This window comes from Zeugodacus cucurbitae, chromosome 5 (genome assembly GCF_028554725.1).
Source record: "Zeugodacus cucurbitae isolate PBARC_wt_2022May chromosome 5, idZeuCucr1.2, whole genome shotgun sequence".
Classification (NCBI taxonomy): Eukaryota; Metazoa; Arthropoda; class Insecta; order Diptera; family Tephritidae; genus Zeugodacus; species Zeugodacus cucurbitae.
In genome coordinates, this window is record NC_071670.1 from 28,683,588 (window position 1) to 28,710,989 (window position 27,402).

The 27,402-nt window shown below is 38.3% G+C and overlaps 1 protein-coding gene across 2 annotated transcripts in view; it reads left to right on the top strand.

Annotated features, from left to right (window-relative positions):
- Window positions 1-220: 220 nt before the first annotated feature.
- LOC105219043 (voltage-dependent calcium channel type A subunit alpha-1) overlaps window positions 221-27,402 on the top strand; it is a 153,548-nt gene continuing 126,366 nt past the window's right edge. The window contains exons 1-2 of one of the 2 annotated variants that reach the window (XM_054230649.1): window positions 221-591; window positions 23,188-23,436. In XM_054230649.1, the coding sequence (XP_054086624.1) occupies window positions 23,189-23,436 (248 nt within the window). In that variant the 5' untranslated portion in view covers window positions 221-591; window position 23,188. The remainder of the gene's footprint in view (window positions 592-23,187; window positions 23,437-27,402) is intronic. The other variant, XM_029044737.2, reaches the window with a different exon arrangement.

Consider the following 27,402-nt stretch of genomic DNA (forward strand, 5'->3'; position numbering starts at 1 on the left):
GGTATCGAGGTGAAGCAGAGTTGTTACAAATTTGTTTAAAAGTTTCCAATATTTTCCTGAATGCGTTGAGTCAATTCAGAAAATAATTTACTTTACATTTCGAATTACTTGATAAATATAATTTTTTGAGCTTGTATACATAGTTATTCAATATACATATGTATATATTTAAGAATAGCAATAGTTCTTTATGAGTCACATGTCCACAAAAATTACCTAAAATATGAATATTAAAATCAAGTGCTACGATTGTGTTCAATAGCAACAATTGAGGAAAATCAAAAAATAATAAATAGCGTAAAAATAAGTTACCTATCAAAGTGTGCAACGTACATATTTGTGAAATAACAATAACGTATATAAATATATAAGTATAGACACTTTTTTGATACACTACTTGAGGAAATTTTACAAAGACTTTTAGTAAGCTTACAAATCAAGTGGAAAACCGAATTTTTTTACTAATCTATAATGCATAATATATACAACATTTTCCTACGCAATGATTTACAAGTGGAGTTATTTTTTAAACACTGAACTTGGAAGTTGACAAAAGCTAATAATCTGGATTATACTCCAAACAAAACAAAGGTGAGTCTTTAAAACATACATATAGTATATCTCTTAATATATTATAATTATACAAAATTAAACCCATTTGGGAAATAACTTTTCAGCTTTAAGAAAACACTCCGTATTCATAAATAGATTTTAAATAATTGTGAGTTATCTGTTTTTAAACTTGAACACTGTTAAGAGGCAAAACAATTGTGGACTACCTATCTTGAAACTAGTATTGTTTTCAAACTATTTCGAGAACAACGATAATGTATTTAAATTGGATTCCTCTTGATAGGAAAACAATGCCTCGTTTTGCTTGAGAGCATAATGGTTTCCCATTGTTTTTCCAGTTGATCTCTAACTTTGGTAGATAGATAATTTGATGAGTTATCTAATTATTTTCTAGTCGAAAACTGACTTCTTTGCATATCATATATGTATGTGTGTATATCGGTATTGTAAAAAACTTTACGTATAAATGTAATAACAAAGATATCGAATTGAATTCTATTTGTGGCCTTTGTTTAAATTCATTTAATGTAAGTGTTATTTTTATACTCTCGCAACATGTTGCACAGTGTATTATAGTTTTGTTCACTTAACGGTTGTTTGTATCACACAGAAATAAAAGAGTTAGATATGGGGGTATATATATAGACATGATCAGGATGACGAGTGGAGTTGTAATATGTATGTCTGTCCACGCAAGATATATATATATATATATATTTGGCGTAGGAACCGCTTTAAGCGATTATACGATGATATCAATATCATCGGCATACGCCAGGAGCTGTACACTCTTGTAGAAGATTGTACCCTCTCTATTTAGCTCTGCAGCTCGTATTATTTTTCCAGCAATAGATTGAAGAAGTCGCACGATAGTGAGTCACCCTGTCTGAATCCTCGTTTGGTATCGAACGGCTCGGAGAGGTCCTTCCCGATCCTGACGGAGCTTTTGGTGTTGCTCAACGTCAGCTTACATAGCCGTATTAGTTTTGCAAGGATACCAAATTCAGACATCGCGGCATAAAGGCAGCTCCTTTTCGTGCTATCGAAGGCAGCTTTAAAATCGATAAAAAGATGGTGAGTATCGATTCTTCTCTCTCGGCTCTTTTCCAAGATTTGGCGCATGGTGAATATCTGGTCCATTGTAGATTTTCCAGGTCTAAAGCCACACTGATAAGGTCCAATCAGTTCGTTGACGGTGGGCTTTAGTCTTTCACACAATACGCTCGACAAAACCTTATATGCGATATTGAGGAGACTTATACCACGGTAGTTGGCGCAGATTGTGGGGTCTCCCTTATTATGGATTGGGCAGAGCACACTAAGATTCCAATCGTCAGGCATGATTTCTTCCGACCATATTCTACAAAGAAGCTGATGCATGCACCTTATCAGTTCTTCGCCGCCGTATTTGAATAGCTCGGCCGGTAATCCATCGGCTCCCACCGCTTTGTTGTTCTTCAAGCGGGTAATTGCTATTCGAATTTCGTCATGGTCGGGTAATGAAACATCTATTCCATCGTCATCGATTGGGGAATCGGGTTCGCCCTCTCCTGGTGTTGTACTATCACTGCCATTCAGCAGGTCGGAGAAGTGTTCCCTCCATAATCCCAGTATGCTCTGGACATCCGTTACCAGATTACCTCCTCGGTCCCTACATGATAATGCTCCGGTCTTGAAACCTTCTGTAAATCGCCTCATCTTTTCATAAAATTTTCGAGCATTACCCATGTCGGCCAGCTTTTCAAGCTTTTCATACTCACGCATTTCGGCCTCTTTCTTTTTACGTCTGCAAATGCGTCTCGCTTCCCTCTTCAGTTCTCGATATCTGTCCCACCCCGAACGTGTTGTGGTCTTTCGCAACGTTGCGAGGTAGGCAGTCTGTTTTCTCTCCACTGCGGAACGACAACTCTCATCGTACCAACTGGTTTTTTGGCGTTGCCGGAGACCAATTGTTTCAGCTGCAGCGGTATGCAATGAGTTTGAGATGCCGTTCCACAGCTCCCTTATATCGAGATGCTGATGAGTGCTCTCAGAGAGCAGGAGTGCAAGTCGAGTAGAAAATCGCTCGGCTGTCGGTTGTGATTGCAGCTTTTCGACGTCGAACCTTCCTTGTATTTGTTGACGCGCGTTCTTTGCTGCACAGAGGCGAGTGCGTATCTTTGCTGCTACTAGATAATGGTCCGAGTCAATATTTGGTCCTCGGAGCGTACGCACGTCTAAAACACTGGAGACATGTCTTCCGTCTATCACAACGTGATCGATTTGATTGCGCGTGTTTCGATCAGGGGACAGCCATGTTGCTTGATGAATTTTCTTGTGCTGGAATCTAGTACTACAGACAACCATATTTCGGGCCCCAGCGAAGTCGATCAGCCTCAGCCCGTTTGGCGATGTTTCGTCATGGAGGCTGAATTTTCCGACCGTTGTGCCAAAGACACCTTCTTTACCCACCCTGGCGTTAAAATCGCCAAGCACGATTTTGACATCGTGGCGGGGGCAGCGCTAATAGGTACGTTCTAGGCGCTCATAGAAAGCATCTTTGGTCACATCGTCCTTCTCTTCCGTTGGGGCGTGGGCGCAAATCAGTGATATGTTGAAGAACCTCGCTTTGATGCGGATTGTGGCAAGACGTTCATCCACCGGGGTGAATGCCAGGACTCGGCGACGGAGTCTCTCTCCCACCACAAATCCAACATCAAATTTGCGCTCTTTTATATGGCCGCTGTAGTAGATGTCACAAGGACCCACCTTCGTCCGTCCTTGTCCCGTCCATCGCACTTCTTGGATGGCGGTGATGTCAGCCTTTAGTTGTATGAGGACATCAACCAGCTGGGCAGAGGCACCTTCCCAATTAAGGGTCCGGACATTCCAAGTGCATGCCCTCAAATCATGATCCTTAGTTCGTTTGCAGGGGTCGTCATCAAAAGGGGGGTTTCTCTTCCGAGGCTCTGATTGCTTTTTCATTGGGGCGGTTTTTTTATGTGGTGGGTCCCAAGCCCTACGCACAACCGCAGAAGCGGGCTTCGCCTTCTCACTTTAGCTCGCCTTCAAACGGATGTCTGTTGGCTACCCAGGGGATACTTGGTCTAAAACCGGAAGTCGTGAGCTGCTTAGGTCATATGTAAAAGAATCGTTCCTGGCCACTCCCAAGTGAATGGCAATCAGAAACTTTCCTCACTTCTACATATGACCCCATTCCCCAAGATACGCAAGATATAACTTGAGTAAAAATTGAGATATCTTAATGAAACTTGGAACACATATTCCTTGGCACCCTGAGGAGGTTGCTTTCGGTCCACTGCCACGCCCACAAAATGGCGAAAACCGATACAAAGGTTATGTTGAAAATTACTAAAAGTGACTCTCACTAACGATAAACGTCAGAAACACCAAATTTTACATAAGAAAGGGCAGATGAAAGCTGCACTCAGAGTTTTTTACAAAATGGAAAATGAGCGTGGCGTCGGTATGGGTTAAAAACCATATCTCAGGAACTACTCGACCGATTTCAAAGAAATTCGCTATATACAGTGGAACTTCTCTAACTCGAATCACCATAATCCACAAAAAAACTTCGAGTTAGAGAGACTTCGAGTTATAGAATTTTCATTAAAACATAAAAATGTTCAAAAAATCTGTAAAATATAGATTTAAACACAGTTTTATTTATTTACTTCGCTTAAAGGTTTATGGACATACGTTAAAACATGTATTCTGTAATTTTGTTTGTTGCATTTTGCTATTGTTTGGCTCTTGACGTCTATATCCCATGACTTTGTTAGATGATTTATGAAATCCACATGGGTAATACAATATTTTGAGTTTGCCTCCGTACAATATAGAGAGACTCTTTTAAAATTCTGCCTCTATAGTAAAATTTTAAATTTTGTATTATGTCCTGACCAAAAAGTTCGACTTATGGAAGGAAACTTGTATGAAAGTTGCACTCTATTACCTCTTGAAGAGTTCGAGTTATTGAGAACTTCGAGTTAGAGAAGGAAATTTGTATGAAATTTGGCTTCTAAACGCTATTGCGTATTCAAGTGTTCGAGTTATGGAGATCTTCGATTTATAGAAGAGATGTCGTGAGCATATAGTCTTGGATATAGTGTAGCTTGATGGGTGAGTGAAATCGGTTTAGGAATTACATCAGCCCTCATATACTATGAATATCATAATTCATTATTCTATTGGACTTTATGCCGAATATATGGGTAAAATTGCGTGTTATCTTAATAAAATTACATCAATAAATTGCGAGAGTATAAAATGTTCGGTCGCACCCGAACTTAGCCTTTCCTTAGTTGTTGTTTACTATAATTAATTCACGAACCATTTCCAAAGAAGGCGTCTGAAATCACTTAACTAAATTTCAAAATCGTTTAAATATGACCCAGGTATAAATCTCAAATCCCTCAAAATTTTTTCAAATATACTGCTATATATATCTAGATTCCCCTATTAAAGCTATTTAATTATTCCTCAATATTGCAAAAGTCGTTTATAATCCATTTGCAAAAGAGTTGATTTTGATTTCAATGATGATATTAAAAACTATGGAAGAGCACAGATGTCAGCATACCTCAACTCTTTAAAGCTTTATTACACCTCAGATAACCTTTTCGATTTCTTCATTAGTTTCATATCCTTAACATGAATTTTGTGAAGGGCTTTTAGGGAGAATAAGTATACTGACGTTATATACACAGACATTCAATAAAGTAAATCAATCAATCATTTTACCAAACTAGATCTTTTTGGTTATCCAAAATTGTTTTTTATTGTTTGTAATATAATACAATTAATAACATTAAATGATATTTAAAACGATTGTAGGTTAAATATTTCTATAAATACTAGTCTAGTCTACAGACTCTTCTATTAATTAGTAAGTCTAAAAAATATAAAACATAATTGTAAAACTTTAATTGTACTTGAAATAAGATAAAATGTTTATGAAAACGCAAAGTTTTGACGCTGCTGGAAACTCAGGAGTTGTCGAAAGAATCTCAACACTATTTAGCACAAGATTGTACAGAGAGTACTACTGGCGAATGGAAATAATATAACAATAGTACCGATATGAAAAATCTCAATCTGATACTCGATGTGATATCGTAATTTATTTAGACTTAACTAGATACTTACATACATATGTATACCAAATTTCTGTGACTTATTAACCTATGTTCATATGTCTGTTCAATAGCTTTATGCTTTCGTATATTTTTCACAAAGAACTGCCGATACCTTGATGAGAATGAGTTTCTTAGACATCTCTACCACCATATGTGAATATTAAGAGGGTAGAGTACTGTAATGTACTGAATACTGTGGTTCGGATGTTTCGAAAGCAAAATTAATTATGTCAAAACATGCATACAACATCATACATCAATAAGCTCGTTTCGTTTATTGCTTTCACAACAAAAACTACTACTATTTCTTCGATGTCAAAGTGACAGCAACGCGGTATGAACAGAATCGCTCTCAGATACTTGCAATAAATGTATGTACATTCATATTTAGGTGCGATATTGTAAAGCATGTAATCAAAACAAAATCGACACGCACACAATTGTAAGCTTGTGAAAGCGTGACGTCCGTTGAATACTTTTCATGGCATTTCATCACACACCTATAACACAAATAACCCACATTTATACAGACGGCATACAGCTTCTGTAGACAGACAGTTACTTTATTGAATAAAATACCAGAAAATAGTGTGACACAATAGTATTAGTTCATGCCACTCACACTTCATTCAATTATGTCACCCGCCTGTTGATTTGCCTCCATTCCACTGCCGTTTGTTCATTTGTTATCACCTGACACCAACGTTCGACTTTTCAGGTCTCTCCGGCCATCTGTTGTGCACGACGAATTGCGGGGATCTCTCGCTTGTGGCATTTCACCATTAACTCTCAATTTTACCCCACTGACCGTCAAATAAATTATGCAAATAAATTGCAAAGTGTACTTCCACAACAAATATGCGTAAAAATGAAGACAAAGGAGACAGCTAACAACAAAAGCAACATGATCTACAATTATATGAGCCGCAAAATTGCTTGTTCTTCAAAACAGAATTGAGAAAAACACGCTTTAAATTGTATTTCTGTGGGCGCGAATGTAATAAATTTGACGTTAGCGATTCACATTTTTACTCGCAATTTATTCTTTATAGCGCGATTTCGAAGACATTTTAGGACTAATAATAAAATAAACAGAAAAATAATTCTTGATCGCCTTCAGCCAATGTCAGTGTTACGTGGCCAGGTTTACAATTCGCACCCCTAGTATTAGGAAGTATTCTCTATTTAAATTCTATTCAATTCATTATTATCCTATGAATTATTTTTATAGTAAAAGTCTAAAAATGGAGGAAATCGGATTATAACCACGCCTACCTGCCGTATAAAGGTTATATTGAAAACTACTATGCTTCAATGCTTTACTTCAGTAAGTAAAATCACATGAAACTTTAAATTTCATGGTAAGATGGTATAGAAGGGTTTACATATGCATATGCAGAATTGGAAATGGAATTCCTTATAACACACTTTTTAGTCAATCAGATTCGTTCACTTTATAATGTATAAATTATGCACTAGTAGAGATAAAAAGAAAGACATACTACTATAATTTCTAGTGTAACATCGCCCGTTTTAAAATCCGAATCGGACTAGAACTTTTCATGGCCGCATATATCGAACATGAGCACTTCAAAGCTTGTGGCTAGAATTTCAACGAAAATATATGTAAATCTATCAGATATTCTAAAGAACTTTAAATGAGATTTGTTTATGTGTCTCCGTCCCTAAAGTTTGATAAAATCAGGTCCCCATATACCTCAAATACGTATTTTCAAATTTCAGGTGGACTTTATAAATTAAATAATTTCACTCTATTTTAATAATTTCACTTTTTATCAGCGATTCTAGTAAAATTAAAAGAGTTCCGTTTAGCATTATGCCATCCTGGAGCTATACTCAAATTGTAAATATTACTGAAACTGTATCCAAAATAATTTCACTATATTTTAAGCGCATGGCCTTGAGTATTTTTTAAGCGAGGCCCAAGCATGAGCAAGCAAATTTTAAACAATAACTCTTAACACATGTCTTTATTCGTTGGCTCTCTCTTTTAATTTGTTTTTTCCACATGGTCTTAAAATCAAGTAAGCATTTGCATTTCCGCAAGAGCATTTGTTTTATTAAAGTTATGTTTGCTTTTTATCGTTTCATAATTTGTTGACTATAAGTCTTTTGAGTCAGTTCCTAATTTTTTTGCTATAAATAGCCGTATTCTTTTCGAAATAACCACAGTCTCTCATCGCAATTAAAGCAATCAAATTAATCGCAATTGCATTTGGAAGAAATGAAAAATCTAGTAGTTTTGGCAGTACTCTTTCTGGCTTTGGCTTACGAGGCAAATGCCTTCTTTGCACTTCCAAGCCTTGGTGGTTCAAGTTCTAACTGTCCTTGCGCCTGCTCCTCCAACACTAACCCATCATCGGGCTCCGCAACCCAGAAACCAATTATTATTGATGTGATACCTGGCAATGGAGATAATGGAAACGAACCTAGGCGCATAGTCAGAAGAGTTATTCGAAGAAATGGACGTAACGGAGGTAGCAGAGGAGGCCGTAGATTGTAATTAACAAAATAAATAATAAGTGCGAAATTTAATAAAATTTTAATTTTATAAATTAACATGTTATTAAGAGTCTAATCATTTTATTAGTTCTATTGCGTAAGTAAATTCAACTGGTGGGTACACTACATTAGAATTCTATGCTTATTTCACCAACTAAATAGCTAAGGAAATGTTGTGGTGGGAACGGTGTAAAAAATCAGAATTTTAACTCAAAAAATGTATTTTGAATATCTTTTAAGATGTCGGGCCGATTTTGCACAACATATTTCTTCTTCTTCTTAACTGGCGTAGAAACCGCTTACGCGGTTATAGCCGAGTCCACAACAGTGCGCCACGCATCTCTCCTTTTGGCGGTTTGGCGCCAATTGGTAATACCTAGTGAAGACAGGTCCTTCTCCACCTGGTCCTTCCACCGGAGTGGAGGTCTCCCTCTTCCTCGGCTTCCACCAGCGGGTACTGCATCGAAAACTTTCAGAGCTGGGGCACTTTCATCCATTCGAACAACATGACCCAGCCAGCGTAGCCGCTGTCTTTTTATTCGCTGGACTATGTCTATGTCGTCGAACAACACATACAGCTCATCATTCCATCTTCTGCGGTATTCGCCGTTGCCAATGTTTAAGGGACCGTTAATCTTCCGCAAACAGCTCCTGGCGTACGCCGATGATATTGATATCATCGGAAGCAACAACCGCGCCGTTTGTTCTGCTTTTTCCCGCATGGATAAGGAGGCGAAGCGAATGGGTCTGGAGGTGAATGAGGACAAGACGAAATATCTCCTGTCATCAAACAAACAGTCGGCGCATTCGCGTCTTGGCTCCCACGTCACTGTTGACAGTCATAACTTCGAGGTCGTAGATAATTTCGTATACCTGGGAACCAGCATCAACAACACGAACAATGTCAGCCTCGAAATCCAGCGCAGAATAACTCTTGCCAACAGGTGCTACTTTGGACTGAGTAGGCAATTGAACAGTAAAGTCCTCTCTCGACGAACCAAAATCAAGCTCTACAAGTCGCTTATCATTCCCGTCCTGCTTTACGGTGCAGAAGCTTGGACGATGTCAACATCAGATGAGACGACACTAGGAGTTTTCGAGAGGAAAATTTTGCGCAAGATTTATGGTCCTCAGAACATTGGCAACGGCGAATACCGCAGACGATGGAACGATGAGCTGTACGAGTTATACGACGACATTGACATAGTTCAGCGAATAAAAAGACAGCGGCTACGCTGGCTAGGTCATGTTGTCCGAATGGACGAAAACACTCCAGCCCTGAAAGTGTTCGATGCAGTACCCGCCGGAGGAAGCCGAGGAAGGGGAAGGCCTCCACTCCGTTGGAGGGACCAGGTGGAGAGCGACCTGGTTACACTTGGGATCTCCAACTGGCGCCGAACTGCAAAGGAGAGAGACAGGTGGCGCACTATCGTCGATTCGGCTATAACCGGCTAAACGGTTGCAACGCCAATCACATACATACAATCTTCCGCAAAACCTTTCTCTCGAAAACTCCTAGTGCCGTCTCATCGGATGTTGACACCGTCCACGCTTCTGCACCATAAAGTAGGACGGGAATGATGACGGACTTGTAGAGTTTAGTTTTTGTTCGTCGAGAGAGGACTTTACTTTTCAATTGCCCACTCAGTCCATAGTAGCACCTGTTGGCAAGAATGATTCTGCGTTGGATTTCAAGGCTGACATTATTATCGGTGTTAATGTTGGTTCCTAGGTATACGAAATTATCTACAACTTCAAAGTTATGACTGTCAACAGTGACGTGGGAGCCAAGACGCGAATGCGCTGACTGTTTGTTTGATGACAGGAGATATTTCGTCTTGTCCTCGTTCACCACCAGACCCATTCGCTTCGCTTCCTTATCCAGGCGGGAAAAAGCAGAACTAACGGCGCGGGTGTTGTTTCCAATGATATCGATATCATCGGCGTACGCCAGTAGCTGTACACTCTTGTAGAAGATTGTACCTTCTCTATTTAGCTCTGCAGCTCTTATAATTTTCTCCAGCATCAAGTTAAAGAAGTCGCACGATAGCGAGTCACCTTGTCTGAAACCTCGTTTGGTATCGAACGGCTCGGAGAGGTCCTTCCCGATCCTGACGGAGCTTTTGGTGTTGCTCAACGTCAACTTACACAGCCGTATTAGTTTTGCGGGGATACCAAATTCAGACATCGCGGCATAAAGGCAGCTCCTTTTCGTGCTGTCGAAAGCAGCTTTAAAGTCGACAAATAGATGGTGTGTGTCGATCCTTTTTTCACGGGTCTTCTCCAAGATTTGGCGCATGGTGAATATCTGGTCAGTTGTTGATTTTCCAGGTCTAAAGCCACACTGATAAGGTCCAATCAGTTTGTTGACGGTGGGCTTTAGTCTTTCACACAGTACGCTCGATAGAACCTTATACGCGATGTTAAGGAGGCTTATCCCACGATAGTTGGCGCAGATTGTGGGGTCTCCCTTTTTGTGGATTGGGCAGAGTACACTGAGATTCCAATCGTCGGGCATGCTTTCTTCCGACCATATTTCGCAAAGAAGCTGATGCATGCACCTAATCATCATAGTATTTTGTATTTGCATCATAGTATTTGAATAGCAATCCATCGGCCCCCGCCGCCTTGTTGTTCTTCAAGCGGGTAATTGCTATTCGAATTTCTTCACGGTCGGGCAATGGAACATCTGTTCCATCGTCGTCGATTGGGGAATCGGATTCGCCATCTCCTGGTGTTGTACTTTCACTGCCATTCAGCAGGCTGGAGAAGTGTTCCCTCCACAAACACAGTATACTCTGGTCATCAACCACTATATCACCGGTCTTGAAGCCTTCAGTTAGTCGCCGGATCTTTTCGTAAAATTTTCGAGCATTACCCCTGTCGGCCAGCTTGTCAAGCTCTTCATACTCACGCATTTCTGCCTCTTTCTCTCTTTTTCTGCAAATGCGTCTCGCTTCCCTCTTCAGCTCTCGGTATCTTTCCCATCCCGCTCGTGTTGCGGTCGATCGCAACATTGCGAGGTAGGCAGTCTGTTTTCTCTCCGCTGCGAGACGACAATCCTCATCATACCAGCTGTTTTTTTTGGCTTTTCCGAAAGCCAATGGTTTCGGTTGCAGCTGTACGTAAGGAGTTTGATATGCCGTCCCACAGCTCCCTTATACCGAGATGCTGATGAGTGCTCTCAGAGAACAGGAGTGCAAGTCGAGTAGAAAATCGTTCGGCTGTCGGTTGTGATTGCAGCTTCTCGATGTCGAACCTTCCTTGTGTTTGGTGACGTGTGCGCTTTTCTACACAGAGGCGGGTGCGTATCTTAGCTGCTACAAGATAGTGGTCCGAGTCAATGTTGGGACCACGAAGCGTAAGCACATCAAAAACACTGGAGACATGTCGTCCATCTATCACAACATGATCGATCTGGTTGCGAGTGATTCGATCCGGGGACAGCCAAGTAGCTTGATGGATTTTCTTATGCTGGAATCTAGTACTACAGATGACCATATTTCGGGCCCCGGCGAAGTCGATCAGCCTCAGACCGTTTGGTGGTGTTTCGTCATGGAGGCTGAATTTTCCGACTGTTGTGCCAAAGACACCATCTTTACCCACCCTAGCGTTGAAATCGCCAAGCACGATTTTGACATCGTGGCGGGGGCAGCGCTCATAGGTACGTTCTAGGCGCTCATAGAAGGTATCTTTGATCACTTCGTCCTTCTTTTCCGTCGGGGCGTGGGCGCAAATCAGCGATATGTTGAAGAACCTCGCTTTGATGCGGATTGTGGCTAGACGTTCATCCACCGGAGTGAATGCCAGGACTCGACGACGGAGTCTCTCTCCCACCACGAATCCCACACCGAATTTGCGCTCATTTATATGGCCGCTGTAGTAGATGTCACAAGGACCCACCTTCTTCCGTCCTTGTCCCGTCCATCGCATTTCTTGGATTGCGGTGATGTCAGCCTTTACTCTTACGAGGACATCAACCAGCTGGGCAGAGGCACCTTCCCAATTAAGGGTCCGGACATTCCAGGTGCATGCCCTTAAATAATAGTCCTTTATACGTTTGCCGTGGTCATCATCAAAAGGGGGGTTTCTCATCCGAGGCCTGTGTTTCTTATTCACTGGTTATTCGTTTTTATGTGGTGGGTCCCAAGCCCTACGCACAACCGCAGAAGCGGACTTCGCTTTTTCACTTTAACTCGTCCAAACAGATGTCTGGCTACCCAGAGGATACTTGGTCTAAGACCGGAAGTTGTGAGCTGCTTGAGCCACATGTAAAAGAATCGTTCCTGGCCACTCCCAAGTGAATGGCAGTCAGAAACTTTCCTCACTTACGTGAACTTCTACATATGACTCCATCCTCCGCACAACATATTTGTGTTACAAAAATTTACTTTATAAGTAAACAAATTGGTCAAAACCGATATATGGAATCTAGCTGATAATAATCCTTAGCAGTCTCAGGAGTTTGGTTGGTAACTTGTTATAGAGGATCATAATAGGAAAGCGCACTCGTGAATTAAACGTAGTAAAAACATTTTAACAAAAACGAATGAGAATGACACACATTCATTCAAAATTGTTTCAAAACTACTTAAGGTTCGATTCTCGTCTCACGATATACTTTACTATGATTTCGCTGAAGAGATAATGTAATCGATGAGACCCTACAACAGTAGAGAACCGTAATGCTATTAAACCAAAGTTATGATACTTATACACAAGTGATACATACATATTGTTTCCGCTGCCTAATCAAGTGGCAAATAATTCAGATTCAGACTGCACACGAACGCCTTAAGCCTGCAATTTACAAGTGTAGATATACATATGTATACGTAGTTGGCGTACTTTTGATGTTTAACCCTTTATATTATATATATATACATACATGTAATTATAAGGAAAAGAAGGTAAGCCGCTGGCAGAAAGTTGAGTGCTCTTCACAAAATTTCACAATTGGAATTTACTGTTGTAGTTCTCAATAGGAAACTTCAAAATATACAGTTCAAATCATAACTAACCCTTAATAACTCTCACTTGGGTATTAATGACTTAAAAAAAAAACTTCATGACATAAGTGATTTGATTTCCATTAATTTTAAATCTAAGGTAACCTATAGGTTCTATATAAGTGCTATAACTAAGCCACAAATCAAGCTTTGAAAATTAAACTTGGTATTAAACTTGGTACATAGGATCACAAAAATCGACCGATTTCAATGATATTTGGTACAACTATTATGTTGACATTACCGATCGAAACCGATTGAAAGACATGCCTACTTCCCGTGTAACTCAATTTTGAATTAAATCTGATTCGTTGACTATATAATATATCGCAACTATACTTTACACAAATAACGCATCATTTATTGAAAAAACATCGAAATCGGAATTACAATTAAATAAATAAATTGCGAAAGTATAAAATATTCGTTTACTCCCGAACTTAGCCCTTCCTTATTTCTTTAGATTTAGTAATAAAGTGTCTTTTTCGAGCCTTAGATACAATAAGGGTGGAATATGCAATTCTGTAACCCAAGAGTACAAAAATAATTCAAATGTCAAATAATCGATAGCTATTGAGATGGTTTCTCGCTCAGCGACGCCATAGGTGGTCATCAAGCGTGGCTTTGCGTTTTCAATATAGTGAATATTACATATAGACTGCCTCTACCTCCGCGCCTTCAAATAACTTGCAACATCACTTCCGTGGTCAGGCATTAACAGTATTACTCCCACCATAGACAACCAATAACTCTGCCTTATCACAGCCTCCTTCAGCAAATGTTATTGGCTAAATTCCGACTTCAACTTGCCACAACAGCCTTTCAAAGCACTAGATATATCGTAAGTTCGCCGGTCTGGTGTTTCTTGAATTTAATGTAGTGGAAATTCTACATTAAACGTTTCGCAATAGAATTCATTTGCATTGCACTGTGTAAAGCGGTTTGTTGCCCTAACACGCACAATGTTTTGTTCAGCGGCACAAGATTAAGTTAAGTTTTATACTCTCGCAACAGAGTTGCTAAGAGAGTATAAGTTTTGTTCACATAACGGTTGTTTGTAAGTCATAAAACTAAACAAGTTAGATATAGGGTTATATATATCAATATGATCTTTTTATAATTTGATTAAAAATTGAGATATGTTGACAAAACTTGGTACACACGTTGGGACTGTAGGAGGGTTGCTGTTGAAAATGGGCGAAATTGGACCATTGAAATGCCCTCAAAATGGCGAAAACCGACAACATATAAAGTGCCTTAACTAAGCCATTAATATAGTTATAAAAGTAAACTTTGGTATAAGGAACCATACAAGGAAGAGGCTTATTTGGATGTAATTTTTTTAAGTGGACGTGTCCAAAACCAAAACCAATAAAGCTATATAAACCAAACTTGCTGCCGTCGTTTCGTCTAATCGGATAATAACCACGCCAACCTCCCTTACAAAGGACATGTTGAAAACTACTAAAAGTGAGTTAACTCACTAACGGAAAACATCAGAAACACTAAATTTTACAGAAGAAATGGCAGAAGAAAGATTCTGATTAAAAAAAATGGAAAATGATGACACGGATGGAAAATAGTCGAAACCGTTTCACAAGCACGCCTACTTCCTATATAATATAATTTTGAATGTCACTTGATTCGTTCACTTGATAATATATACATAAGGAACCAATGATGATAGCGGAATACAACTTTACAAAAATACTGTATTTGAGGAGTGACGTCACTTGCGTAAAAATCAGAAAATAACTTTTCAAGACCCCGGATGTCGAACATGACCAAGTTAGTTGTAATTTTTCACCGAACATATCGGTAAATCTCTCAGATATTTTTTTATGTTATTCAGAAAAATTAAAATAATTAAAATCGGGTCATCGTGGTAAAAATTCGGTTCAGGTATTACCACAGTGCTCATATACCATATATGATGATTTTTGTTATTCTATTTGACTTTATACCGAATATATGGTTCGAATTGTGTGTTTTCTTAATACAATTATATCAATAAAGTGCGAGAGTATAAAATATTCGGTTGCACCCGAACTTAGCCTTTCCTTACTTGTTGTATTTGTATCTTATCATTGAACTATTTTTTTGTTTTTAGTTTTTCATTTGCGATGAAGTGTGAGGAAGCCTTCTATTTTCACTGCCTTACATCACTTTACTTTCGGAGCTTTGGGGAATTTGTCGACGAAAGGTGCCAATCATTTACATTTTTATTTGCTGTACATGTTTATAAGTGTAACAACTCCCCGTGTCACTATAAATTGCAAAGTAAAAAGTTAGCTGCTTTAAAGATATACTGACAATTTCAACAAATACGATGAACGTCTTTTGCATTACGTAAAAATTGAAATTTGACTAATTTCTCATCAGAACTGATCCACTCTCCTATTGTTAAGAACCAAACGAAGGATAGTACACTTGAGCAAGTCATGCATGAAGAAGCGTTTCTCATCGCTTCAAAAAAATAAGGGAATGTCTTTGACATCCCCCACCCTCCGCCATGTCGCTTTACGGATTTGAAATTTATGCAGCAGTGCAGTATTTAAACACTTGACAAAGGTACTTTCAGACGACAATTTTTGTTTCGTTATTTTTCAATAGCGTTGCCTTTGATTTCATACTTGGGAAGGAAATTTCAATGAATGCCCACAAATAGCACATCGGCTATTCAGGACGAATACACGCATAATCGTCTCCATAATACAATAAAAAAATAGGACAAAAAGGCGATACAGTGGTGTGAGCTGATGAGGCGAATCAGAAAAAATCGAAATTTTATTGTCAAACATTTGCCGTTTATGCTTGCCCGCACAAAACCTCAAAACACTTTGTCTATCGTTGCAAGTAGTTGGGGGAAATTAAATCAGTGAATGAATGCAAAATGCTGAATAATGTGAAATGTCGTTGTCGCATTCCTGAAATTCCTAGGCAATGATAGTGTATGGAGGTTTTCTAAAATCTGTTTCTATCAATAAGTCTAATTTTGGTGTAACCTCTTCTACATTCTCAAGTATTTGTGAATTCAGTAGAATTTTGGTATCACTTGAAGAACAACAAGAGCATTATAACACAAAAATTATAATGAAATGCGAACAGAAGCAGCCAGTAGGGAAATGTTAGTTACGGCTGAAACTGATTATTAAAGATCTTTTAAACTGAGGGTACGTTTCTATAGAAATTTCACTTGATTCAACTAGTACCGTTTAAGATGGGCATGGTTATGAATCGCATGCTATTCAAGATGAACACAAGAATCCGCAATTTTCTGATGAAGATCCAAAAGCTATGATAAAATGGTCACTATTCGCAATAATCAACTGGTTATCCGAAAAAAAAAATATATGTATGTACATATGTATTACATATATATCGCCACATAAAATTTTATTACGTTAACTGATGAAGCTTGTGCCGCTACAAATGGTGCTAAATACATTGCTATATAACAAGCAATATTGACAAAAAGAAATATTCAAGTACACTTCACTTCACTAAGTGAACCTCAGCAAACTGACTGTCAAACGAATGTTATGAACACATGCACATATAGGTATTAAAAATGAAATATACATTTCCCAATATGATTTTTATACTCTCGCAACAAAGTTGCTACGAGAGTATTATAGTTTTGTCCACATAACGGTTGGTTGTAAGTCCTAAAACTAAACGAGTTAGATATAGGGTTATATATATCAAAATGATCAGGGTGACGAGAAGAGTTCAAATCCGGATGTCTGTCTGTCCGTCCGTCTGCCCGTGCGTCTGTCCGTCCGTCTGTCCGTCCGTCCGTGCAAGCTGTAACTTGAGTAAATATTGAGATATCTTAATGAAACTTGGAACACGTGTTCCTTGGCACCATAAGAAGGTTAAGTTCGGAAATCTGCCACGCCCACGAAATGGCGAAAACCGAAAACACTTAAAGTGCCATAACTAAGCTATAAATAAAGCTATGGAAGTAAAATTTGGTATGAAGGATCGCACTATGAAGGGGTATATGTGGATGTAATTTTTTTGGGGAAGTGGGCGTGGCCCCTCCTCCAAAAATGGAGGAAATCGGATTGTAACCACGCCCACCTCCCATACAAAGGTAATGTTGAAAACTACTAAAAGTGGGTTAACTAAATAACGAAAAACGTCAGAAACACTAAATTTCACATAAGAAATGGCAGACGGAAACTGCACTCAGATTTTTTTACAAAATGGAAAATGGGCGTGGCATCGCCCACTTATGGGTCAAAAACCATATCTCAGGAACTACTCGACCGATTTCAATGAAACTTGGTTTGTAACAGTTTCTTTAAATCCCAATGATATGTTGTAAAAATAGGCCAAATCACTTCACAACCACGCCTACTTCCTATATACCAGAATTTTAAGATGATCTGAATCGTTTACTTTACAATATATAAAGTAAGCACTAGTAAAGATATCGATGCAGAACTTTGCACAAATACTACCTTTATAGTGTGGTAGCCCCATTCTAAAAATCACCGAAATCGGACCATAGGTTGTTAAGGCCCCATATATCGAACATGAGGACCTCGGTACTTCTAACCCAATATTAGAGTTTCCAACTTTCAATGGACTTTATACAATATATATGGCGAATATGTGGGTCAAATTGTGTATTATATAATATTAATAAAGTTAAATAAATAAATTGCGAGAGTATAAAATGTTCGGTTACACCCGAACTTAGCCCTTCCTTACTTGTTTGATTATGTTACTATACGGAAACTATATGCATTAAATGCGGGCAGGTCCCAAATCCAAACAAATGTTGGCAAATGTAGATGTCCAATGTAAGCACGATTTTGTGATAATGCGTGTATTTCGACGTCGCATCGCACTCAATATTTGAAAATCAAACTCGTAAAAGAGAAATCTTTTGAGGATAAAAACCATTATCGTATGTTTTCTAATCGAAAACTGTCGTATTCTGCAAAAAAAGACAATTTCATTCATTGTATTGTAGTCACCATCATTAACGCATAATCGTGTTGTATTTGGACGCTTCTTTCATGAAAATAGTGTAGGATATTATTATTTATTCGAACTACTGCATTTTTAATAGAAATATTTTCTCCTACTCCAAATTTAAGCAGTAATTGTAATATTATTCTGGATGAGTCTCTAAGCCAAATAGTCCATAGTTTAGAAATTTTAGTAGATGCAGTATACCCTGACATCGAGAATTTGCACGAAAAGGAATTTCTTTGGTTGTGTTTTAGTGCAATAATGTCACGCAGGAATGATACTGTTAAGGAAATAAACGATCTAATTATTCAAAAAGTTCCCGGACAAATAAAAAAGGACACCGTTACTAATATCGAAGGCGCAGTCCATTATCCCAGGAGATTTTATATTCAAATCTTGACTGCCACCACATGAATTGGCTTTAAAAATTGGAATTGGGACGAGGCTGCTTATTAAGGACTTGAAGGGCAATTTAATCGTAGCAACCATTATCACCAGCACAGCAGCTGGTCAACTAGCTCATATACCGAGGATTCCGATGATCCCAAGTGATCTGCCAATCCCATTTAAACGGCTTCAATTTCCGGTAAAATCATATTTCGTTCTAATTATAAACAATTCCCAAGGCTACATTTTCACATTAGTAGGGATTGACCTACGAAAAGAATGTTTTACTCACGGCCAACTGAATGTCGGTCTATCGCGGGTCGGAGGTCTTAAAAATCAATTTATATTGCTGCCACAAATTATATTAACCATAGTTGATGGTTTACAGGGAAGATCTGACAGACAGGAGCAGAGAGTGTAATATATATAGTAAAGGCCTTTTTATAAAATTAAAAAAAAAAATAATAATCAGCCGGGGCGGGCTGATAGTGTTATATAATAACATAGATAAATTGTCAGATGCTTTCTTGACACATTATTTTAGACCCAAGACCTGAGACATTAAAGCTGGGATCATTTGTAAGATAATTAGTAGACGAGTAGGTCGTATGACTTCAGTAAAATAGCATTTCATAACAAGTTCTTCAAAGTTTGTCTGTTTACGGCGCTCTTAGAAAAACAAATTTTTAATGCAACTCAGAGCGGAATCGAAGTCAGCCCTGCCTAGTAGTGACAGTACGCATCCCTAATCAACATATCACGGCACCTGGCCGTACAAACGTATTTTCAAAGTAAATTTTAATACATTTTACTAATATTCCACTGATTCATCGTAATGCTGCAATATGTTTCTTTCTTTTGTTCAGCGGCATATTCCATTATGAATTTAATACCACAAATAAATGAAACCTACCTATTTAGATAATAAATATCCACAAATTTATCTTATCAGCAAAAGGCCTTTAAATATGAGTGGCTGGCTATCAGCTTAATTAAAGTTTGGCATATCAATACAAAATTGCTTTTACCTGCATAACAACGCCAGAGCCTTTGTATTGTACGAAAGTAGGGTTTTAAAATGGATTTTTCATATTCACACATACCTACACGATAGTTACATTTCCATATATGTATATACATATGTACAAAAAGCGCATGAAACTATTTAGTTTGCCCTATCGCAAATAATTGCGGCCGGCTCAACTACTAGCTGCCATATGGATGTGCGGATAAGCAACAGGTTGCCGTCAAGCGGGTGTTCCCACCCACCCACAGTTACCATGCCCATACGTGATGACATTGATAAGTACAAGTCTAATCGCACTCACATATGTATTTACCCAGCCAAATGTGTTTGCCATTTGACGTTGGTAGTTTCGTTAAAGGGATGTCGCTATCTAACCACCCGACAGCGCTGACATTTAATACGGTAAATATTGTATTATAAATACATTTTTGTGAAACTCTATATGAGGAGTAAGTGCATGTCTAAAGGTGTTTGCATGCTCTCCTGTTGATATTAATGCTGATTTATATTAGCAATCGGGTCTATTATATATATATATATCTGCGTATTTGTTTTCACATGCTAGTAGTAAAAAATACATTGTAACGCTCGGTAAACGTATGACTGTAATAAATCATATAAAACTGTCAGCATATTGAAAAGGGATGTTTATGGCGTTTTAGGAGAAAATTGATAAATGTAATAGGAAGTGAATCAGCTTATGATTTTGGCGGTCTGAAATCACATGTTTATCCTTTGTTTGTATGGTATGAATTTACATACATGTGTACGAGGTATATCAAAATTATCAGAATGAATTGTCTTCCGAATATACTACAAGGACTGCAAACGAAACTTAGGCCAAATTTTCGTATGAAAGCATTGTAATGCTTTTTGATTGTTTCACCATGTTATTTATTCGGGTGTTTTAGACGACATTGACGGCTACGATGAAATTCAGCAAAGCGGCAAATGACCGTTGAATATGATGGGACAGATTTGTAAAAGACTAATCAAGCCAGTCCTTTGCATCAACGATATCTGCCCTCTTCAGGAACCAATGTTTTATCGAAACACGAAATTGCCTTCTTTCCACTGGTATCAAAAATATTAGAGGTGGTGTCACATTGAGACGAATACCCACAGAACGAATGTCATGAAACTTTTACAGTATTGTTGATAAGACAAGGGTACAGATTAAAAAAAAATAAAATTAAAGAAAATTTACTATTGACAAAATCAGTCGTAGACAACAATAAAAACCAATAACAATTTCTTTCTCAAAATGTTGCGCGAGTTTACTTACAAACGCTAATTGGCGGCTTACAAACATGCGCATAAAATACATATATGTACATATGTATGAGCTTACTAATGAATGTAAGCTACAAATGCGGTGTTTTTTCAAATGATATGCATACAATGTGCCGTACCGAACTTTGTTTTATATATTTTAACGTACGAATTGTAGTGCCTACATTGAAATTAAACATTTTTAAACATGTTGCATATGGGGAATAACGTAATTACTGAACCGATTTCAACTATTTTGCCACCAAACTATATATTATCCAAGAATATATGCTCACTAACCGATATACATCAACTTTATTCATATAATACACAATTAGGCTCACATATTCGGCATATGTAGAATTTTCTAACGAAACAAGTTCTTACGAGATATTACTTAATTAATTGCGAGAATTATGCAACTTGCCACACTGTATAACGCATTAGACAATTTGATATTCAACAGTTCGCTATTTGATTTCGAACAAAGTTCAGCCTGGATTGCGTTGCTTGTGAAGTATACACATAGATATTTATGAACAAATGTATGTACATATTAAGGTGGTCTTCATCGTACTCCGAAAAGCCCGCTGAAACATCACTTCCAAAAGTTTTAATACTAAAGCTTACGAGTAGTATAAATAGTTAAATTAAAGAAGTAAGTTAAGATAATGTTTTTCAGATGGGAAGATTATCCTTTTACATGTCGAGGCGTGACAATATTTTTTGTGTTAAAAATATACGAGTACATATCTGATATTCCATTATTAAAATGGACATTAAAAGGTAACAAGTCACTTTTATCTTGTGATGAATGAAGAAAGCAGAGAAGTTGTAGTTCCACTGGAATCGGAACATTGTAACATTTTCTAACTAAGTTTGACATATCCTATAACCACCCTAATATTCATATTTTCATACCATCGCTTTGAGTATTTTTGTTGTCTGTAACGTATCTACATATACCATATATATGTATGTATGCATATGCATCTCTGCTCGATGAACTGAACTTAGATTCCTATACGCGCGTTGATTCAATTTATTAATTTGTGGGAGGAGATACGCTGGCATTGGCACACATATGTGCTTACGTACATTTGAGGGTTTATAACTTCGTTAGGTGCTGGGTTCTACAATACATGTAAATTCTTGGTGTCGTCACGGCATGTCACATCAAACCAGTTTGGGTAAATTCAATTTGCCTAGTTAGCCGAAAGAAGTTGCCACATAAAACCACATGATGGCGCCAAGCGCACATCGGGTATCAGTTCTGCGCGCTTTCCCAGTGGGTAACGGCGTCTTCAGCTGCCTTACTGTGCTTTGGCGGATTGAGGGCTGGCAATGGCCACTATATATGGTCTTTCTGTGAGTTCACAGTTATCTTAAAGTGCGTTTGTATGTTCGAATTCAATTTGAATGTATGGGAGAGTAAATAAACCGATGTTTATAGAAAGTATAGTTAGGGCTTTTAATTAATTGCGTTAATTATGATTTCTGTATAGGCGCACCCGGTTACAGCTATTGTTTGAAATATGTATGCAGTGATTAGGTGTGCGCTCCACCCCTTGGCAGACCCTGGTTCGACCAGTTTTCCGAAAATTTTTAAAATAGTGTTATTCTAACATCAGTCTCATTATTTTTTTGGCTGTTAAAAGGCAAACCCATGAGGATCATAGTAACCCATTAGTTGCGCGTTCAGTCTTATAACTTCTAGTTCACACTTGTGTGGGAAAATATCAAGATTCACACTACAAATAGAAGAATTTGCTCGGTTAAGCATTTAGCATAGACATATTTTAAAGCAGAAGAATTCCCGCCCGTCTATTTATCTAAAAATGAGAATTAGCTTGTTGTTAGTCTTAATAGTTGGATTACCGAATTTGGTTCTTTGGAGTACCACGAAACAAGTATGCCATCAATGTGATATCTCAATTTATGATCAAATTATCGCTTTCAGGACAGACGAATGGACGGAGTGATAATAGGATATCATTCGTCACATTTATCAGGTGCTAAGTACGAAAAATTTATGTATTCAGAAAGTCGAATACTTCTAACCTATTCCATTTATTACGCATGTGTAACCATAATACCATAATACTAATGCGAACTCAATTAATATAAAGGGAATAGCTTGAAGAGCATTGCAGAGAAATGAAAATACATGTTTTAAAACTATCAAAATTTTCTTATTGTAAACTTTTAAATGTATTAAAATATATTTTGCCGAATACATTTTCAATAGTAAGATTTTTTTTCTTTCCAGAATGTTGGGAGGTGTTGCTGGACGTCACATGTCGAATCGACGAAGAGGTTCATCGCCAATGGTGCGTATAAGTGGCGGCATGTTGACATCAAGTTTAGAAGACAGCGGGGGCGGAGGCCCCGGTAGCATCGGCATGTATAATGCGCAATATGTGCCAAAAATACCACCGAGGCGCAGACGCGCCGTGACAACTAGTGACCACAAAAGCTGTGCCCTTATACAAACGAGACTGAAATTAGGAGATATAATGTAAGTTGCTACAACTATTACAAAAGCGTGCAAATTATTTAATCTTCTTTTTCATCTTGAAAATACGGAAGCATCGAAAAATAGAACATTCCTCATATAAATTACGACAAAATTATTTAATACAGGTATTGTAGGTACCTGAGATATCAACGTCTAAAAATCAAATTTAAATAACAAGAATCGAAATAAAAATAAAATGCTAAATAAATTGGTATAGGTCGGGTTTATGGACAGAAAGCTTAGGCTTACTTTCATACTGTGTCAAGAATTTACAACGAAAATCAAAAATCAATATTTTATTTTAATAGTTTTCACAAAGAATGTTACATACATATTCTAATTAAAACTATTGCTAATTAGAAGTTTCGTTCAAGGCATACACCGAAATTATGGAAATATGACTATACGGAAGTTCCTATATGTATGTGAAAGTCTGATCTATCAGCATGTCATATGGGCTCCATACAAATCTTACCTGCAGTTGACTGTAAAAAATATTGGCGTATTTGTGATATTTAGACCTTTCTCTAATCCAATACGTTTCTTCCTGTTTTTTTTGGTTGAGTTTTTACTCTAAAATATAATGGTGTTGATGGTGCCTACCATACTTCTTTATCATAAAATCTTTACATTATTTTAATTGATAATTTTAACTTTTGTCAAGAATAGCAAAATAAAGTTCGAATGCTTTTTTGTCGACCACATTTGATCTAATGATGCCCATTTAGGACCCGTTTCGAATAAAATACAAATACTATCATAACCGTTAATTTTTAATACGAGTTATGCGCCAATTGCCGTGGGATAAGCCTCCTCAACATCGCTTATAAGGTTCTATGGAGCGTACTGTGTAAATCTACCTCTGACCAGATCTTCACCATGCGCCAAATCTTGGTGAAGACTCGTGAAAAGAGGATCGAGACACACCATCTCTTTGTCGATTTTAAATCTCCTTTCGACAGCACGAAAAGGAGCTGCCTTTATGCCGCGATGTCTGAACTTGGTATCCCTACAAATCTAATACGGCTGTGAAAGCTGATGCATAAGCTCCGTCACGATCGGGAAGGACCTCTCTGAGCCGTTCGATACCAAATGAGGTTTCAGACAAGGTGACATGCTATCGTGTGATTTCTTTAACCTGACGCTGAAGAAAATAATACGAGCTGCAGAGCTTTATAGAGAAGGTACAATCTTCTATAAGAGTGTACAGCTACTGGTGTACGCCGATGATATCGATATCATTGGAAATAACACCCGCGCCGTTAGTTCTGCTTTTTCCAGACTAGATAAGGAAGCGAAGCGTATGGGTCTGGTGGTGAACGAGGACAAGACGAAACATCTGCTTTCATCAAACAAACAGTCAGCGCATTCGCGTCTAGGCACCCACGTCATTGTTGACAGTCATAACTTTGAAGTTGTATTATCTACAATATCTACAATATCGTATACCTAGGCACCAGCATCAACACCAACAATAATGTCAACCTTGAAATCCAACGCAGAATCACTCTTGCCAGTAGATGCTACTATGGACTGAGTAGGCAACTGAAAAGTTAAGTCCTCTCTCGACGAACAAAAACCAAACTCTACAAGATGAGGGACTCCCGTCCTACTTTATGATGCAGAAGCGAGGACGATGTCAACGATAAGACGGCACTAGGAGTTTTCGAAAGACAGGTTATGTGTTATTCGACGACATAGATATAGTTTAGCAAATAAAAAGACAGCGGCTACGCTGGCCAGGTCATGTTGTTCAAATGGACGATAGTGCTCCAGCTCTGAAAGTGTTCGATGCAGTACCTGCTGGTGGAACTTGAGAGATCTCCACTCCGATAAAAGGACCAGGTGGAGAAGGACCTGACTTCACTTGGTATTACCAATTGGCGCCAAACTGCCAAAAGGAGAGATGTGTGGCGCGCTGTTGTGGGCTCGGCTATAACCGCGTAAGCGGTGTCTACGCCAGTCAAGAAGAAGAAGATGTATAGAGAGCCATAAATAGGTTCTGTTTCAGAATCATACAAGAATGGTGAAGAAATCTAAGATATCTTGAAAGAATTTGGATGGTAAAATGGTTTATGTCGTGCCCAAAATTTTAGCTCAGAAATCTAAACTTTGTGAGTATATGGCTACCAATAAGGCTGCTTCATTAACTAATGTACTTGAGATTATCTTCGGTTTATCAGTGTTTTATAAGTACTAACAATCATACTGTTAGGTTCCGTAAGTTTCATATTTATTTCCATTTGAGGTCATTGTCCAACATTTATTTTTGAAACATTAACAAAACGAATATGGGTATATATTTAAAATAAAACCGTTGCTCGACATAACAGCGCCATCTAGTTCATATTATTGGGAAAGGAAACAAACCAAACTTAAACAGCGCCATCTTTTGTGTATAATTGTCAACAGCAGGCGCTGATTTATGATGACAACAAAAGTTGAGTGGAAGCAAGTAAAGAGGAAAGTGTTGAGATTTCCAGTAGAAAAGAGTGATAAACAGTTATTCGTGAGTTGCAAAGGAGACAAGGTATAGCAAATTCTGCAAATGATTTAGAAAACGTGAAAATTATATATATGGTCGGCTTAAAGAAGTGCTTTTAAGACACAGATGTGGCATCATTGATATAAAGTGCAAGCTATCGAAATGAAATCGGCTACTGTTGTTTTAGGGCGGAATGCTATTTGTTTAAAGTATCAATTAGCCGCAGTGACGTGAATCTTCCATCCCACATTCCGTTACATGTTCTCCTCCACAGCGTAACGTCATTCGAATTCCCACACAACACACACACACATGCACACGTACACGGAGTACAAGTCGAGAAGAAACGTCAAAACTGACATTAGCACCACTTAGCGTTGGCAATACCAGCAAATGAACCCTGCGCACAGAGGGTTGGCAGCCGCACTTCCTTGCTTCCTTACGAATTGTAACGGTGCTGCCGCATGGGCGACAGGGATGACTCGTTAGCGACGCCGCAATGCAGAACAAAGACGAACAGTGCTGCATTGTAAGTGGATACGTATACCTTGTGCACGTTTTGGCCACTTGGTTGTCCACTGGGCTTCCGCACTGTGTGGCATATGTTCGTTTCGTTCTATTTGGGGCCTTCCAGGTCGCTCACGCGCGCATAGCACACAAACATGCCAACAGACACTGGCTGGCCTGGCTGACGCACACATGCAAATGCCAGCCGAAATACACGCACACAGCGACATATGCATAACGGTACTAGCAGCAATGTAGCTGCTTGTAATACATTGTGACCAAGTTGAAGTGTAAGGTTCGTTGAATTTTCCCCCGAATGGTTAGACAAAATCGTTGATAGCTCCAGGAAAATTTTCAAAAAAATTGGGTAAAATTAGCATAAAAGTGAAAATTATATGCGGCTGCAGAAGCAGCAAGTGCAGCTTCAACTTTGTGTAATAAATTCTAATTATGAAAATGAAGTTAAATGTGAAAAATATTGAAAAGAATATTGTGTGCGATTGGGAAAAAATTTTTCTGTGCTATATACGGAAAATTCAATATACACGTACAGAGTGTTAGTGGAACAACGGGTGGTGTACGGGTGTTGGTGGACGTTTGGTTGGGACTGTGTGTGTGTTACCGGAGTGAAAAGTGGCAGCCACAGCACGAGCAGTAGCAAAATTAGTAGAAGTAGTATAGGCAGCAGCCAAGTGTGTGTACGCAGGAGGGTGTTTGAGACGCTTCCGACGGCGGAGGAGTCTTCTTATACCTACATGAAAAATATTGAAAATGTGGAGCAAGTATGAAAATTTCATTTCCACTTATGCTCATTATGAAAAGAGTGCAAAATCCGTAAACAAGTTTCAAAGTGTGCTAAATAAAGTAAAGGAGTGTACAAATAGCTGTAAAATTTATAATAAAAAATATTTTTGAATATTGTGAAACGAAATAATTCGCTGGAGCTAATTGTGTCAATCTGTTTGTGTTTATAT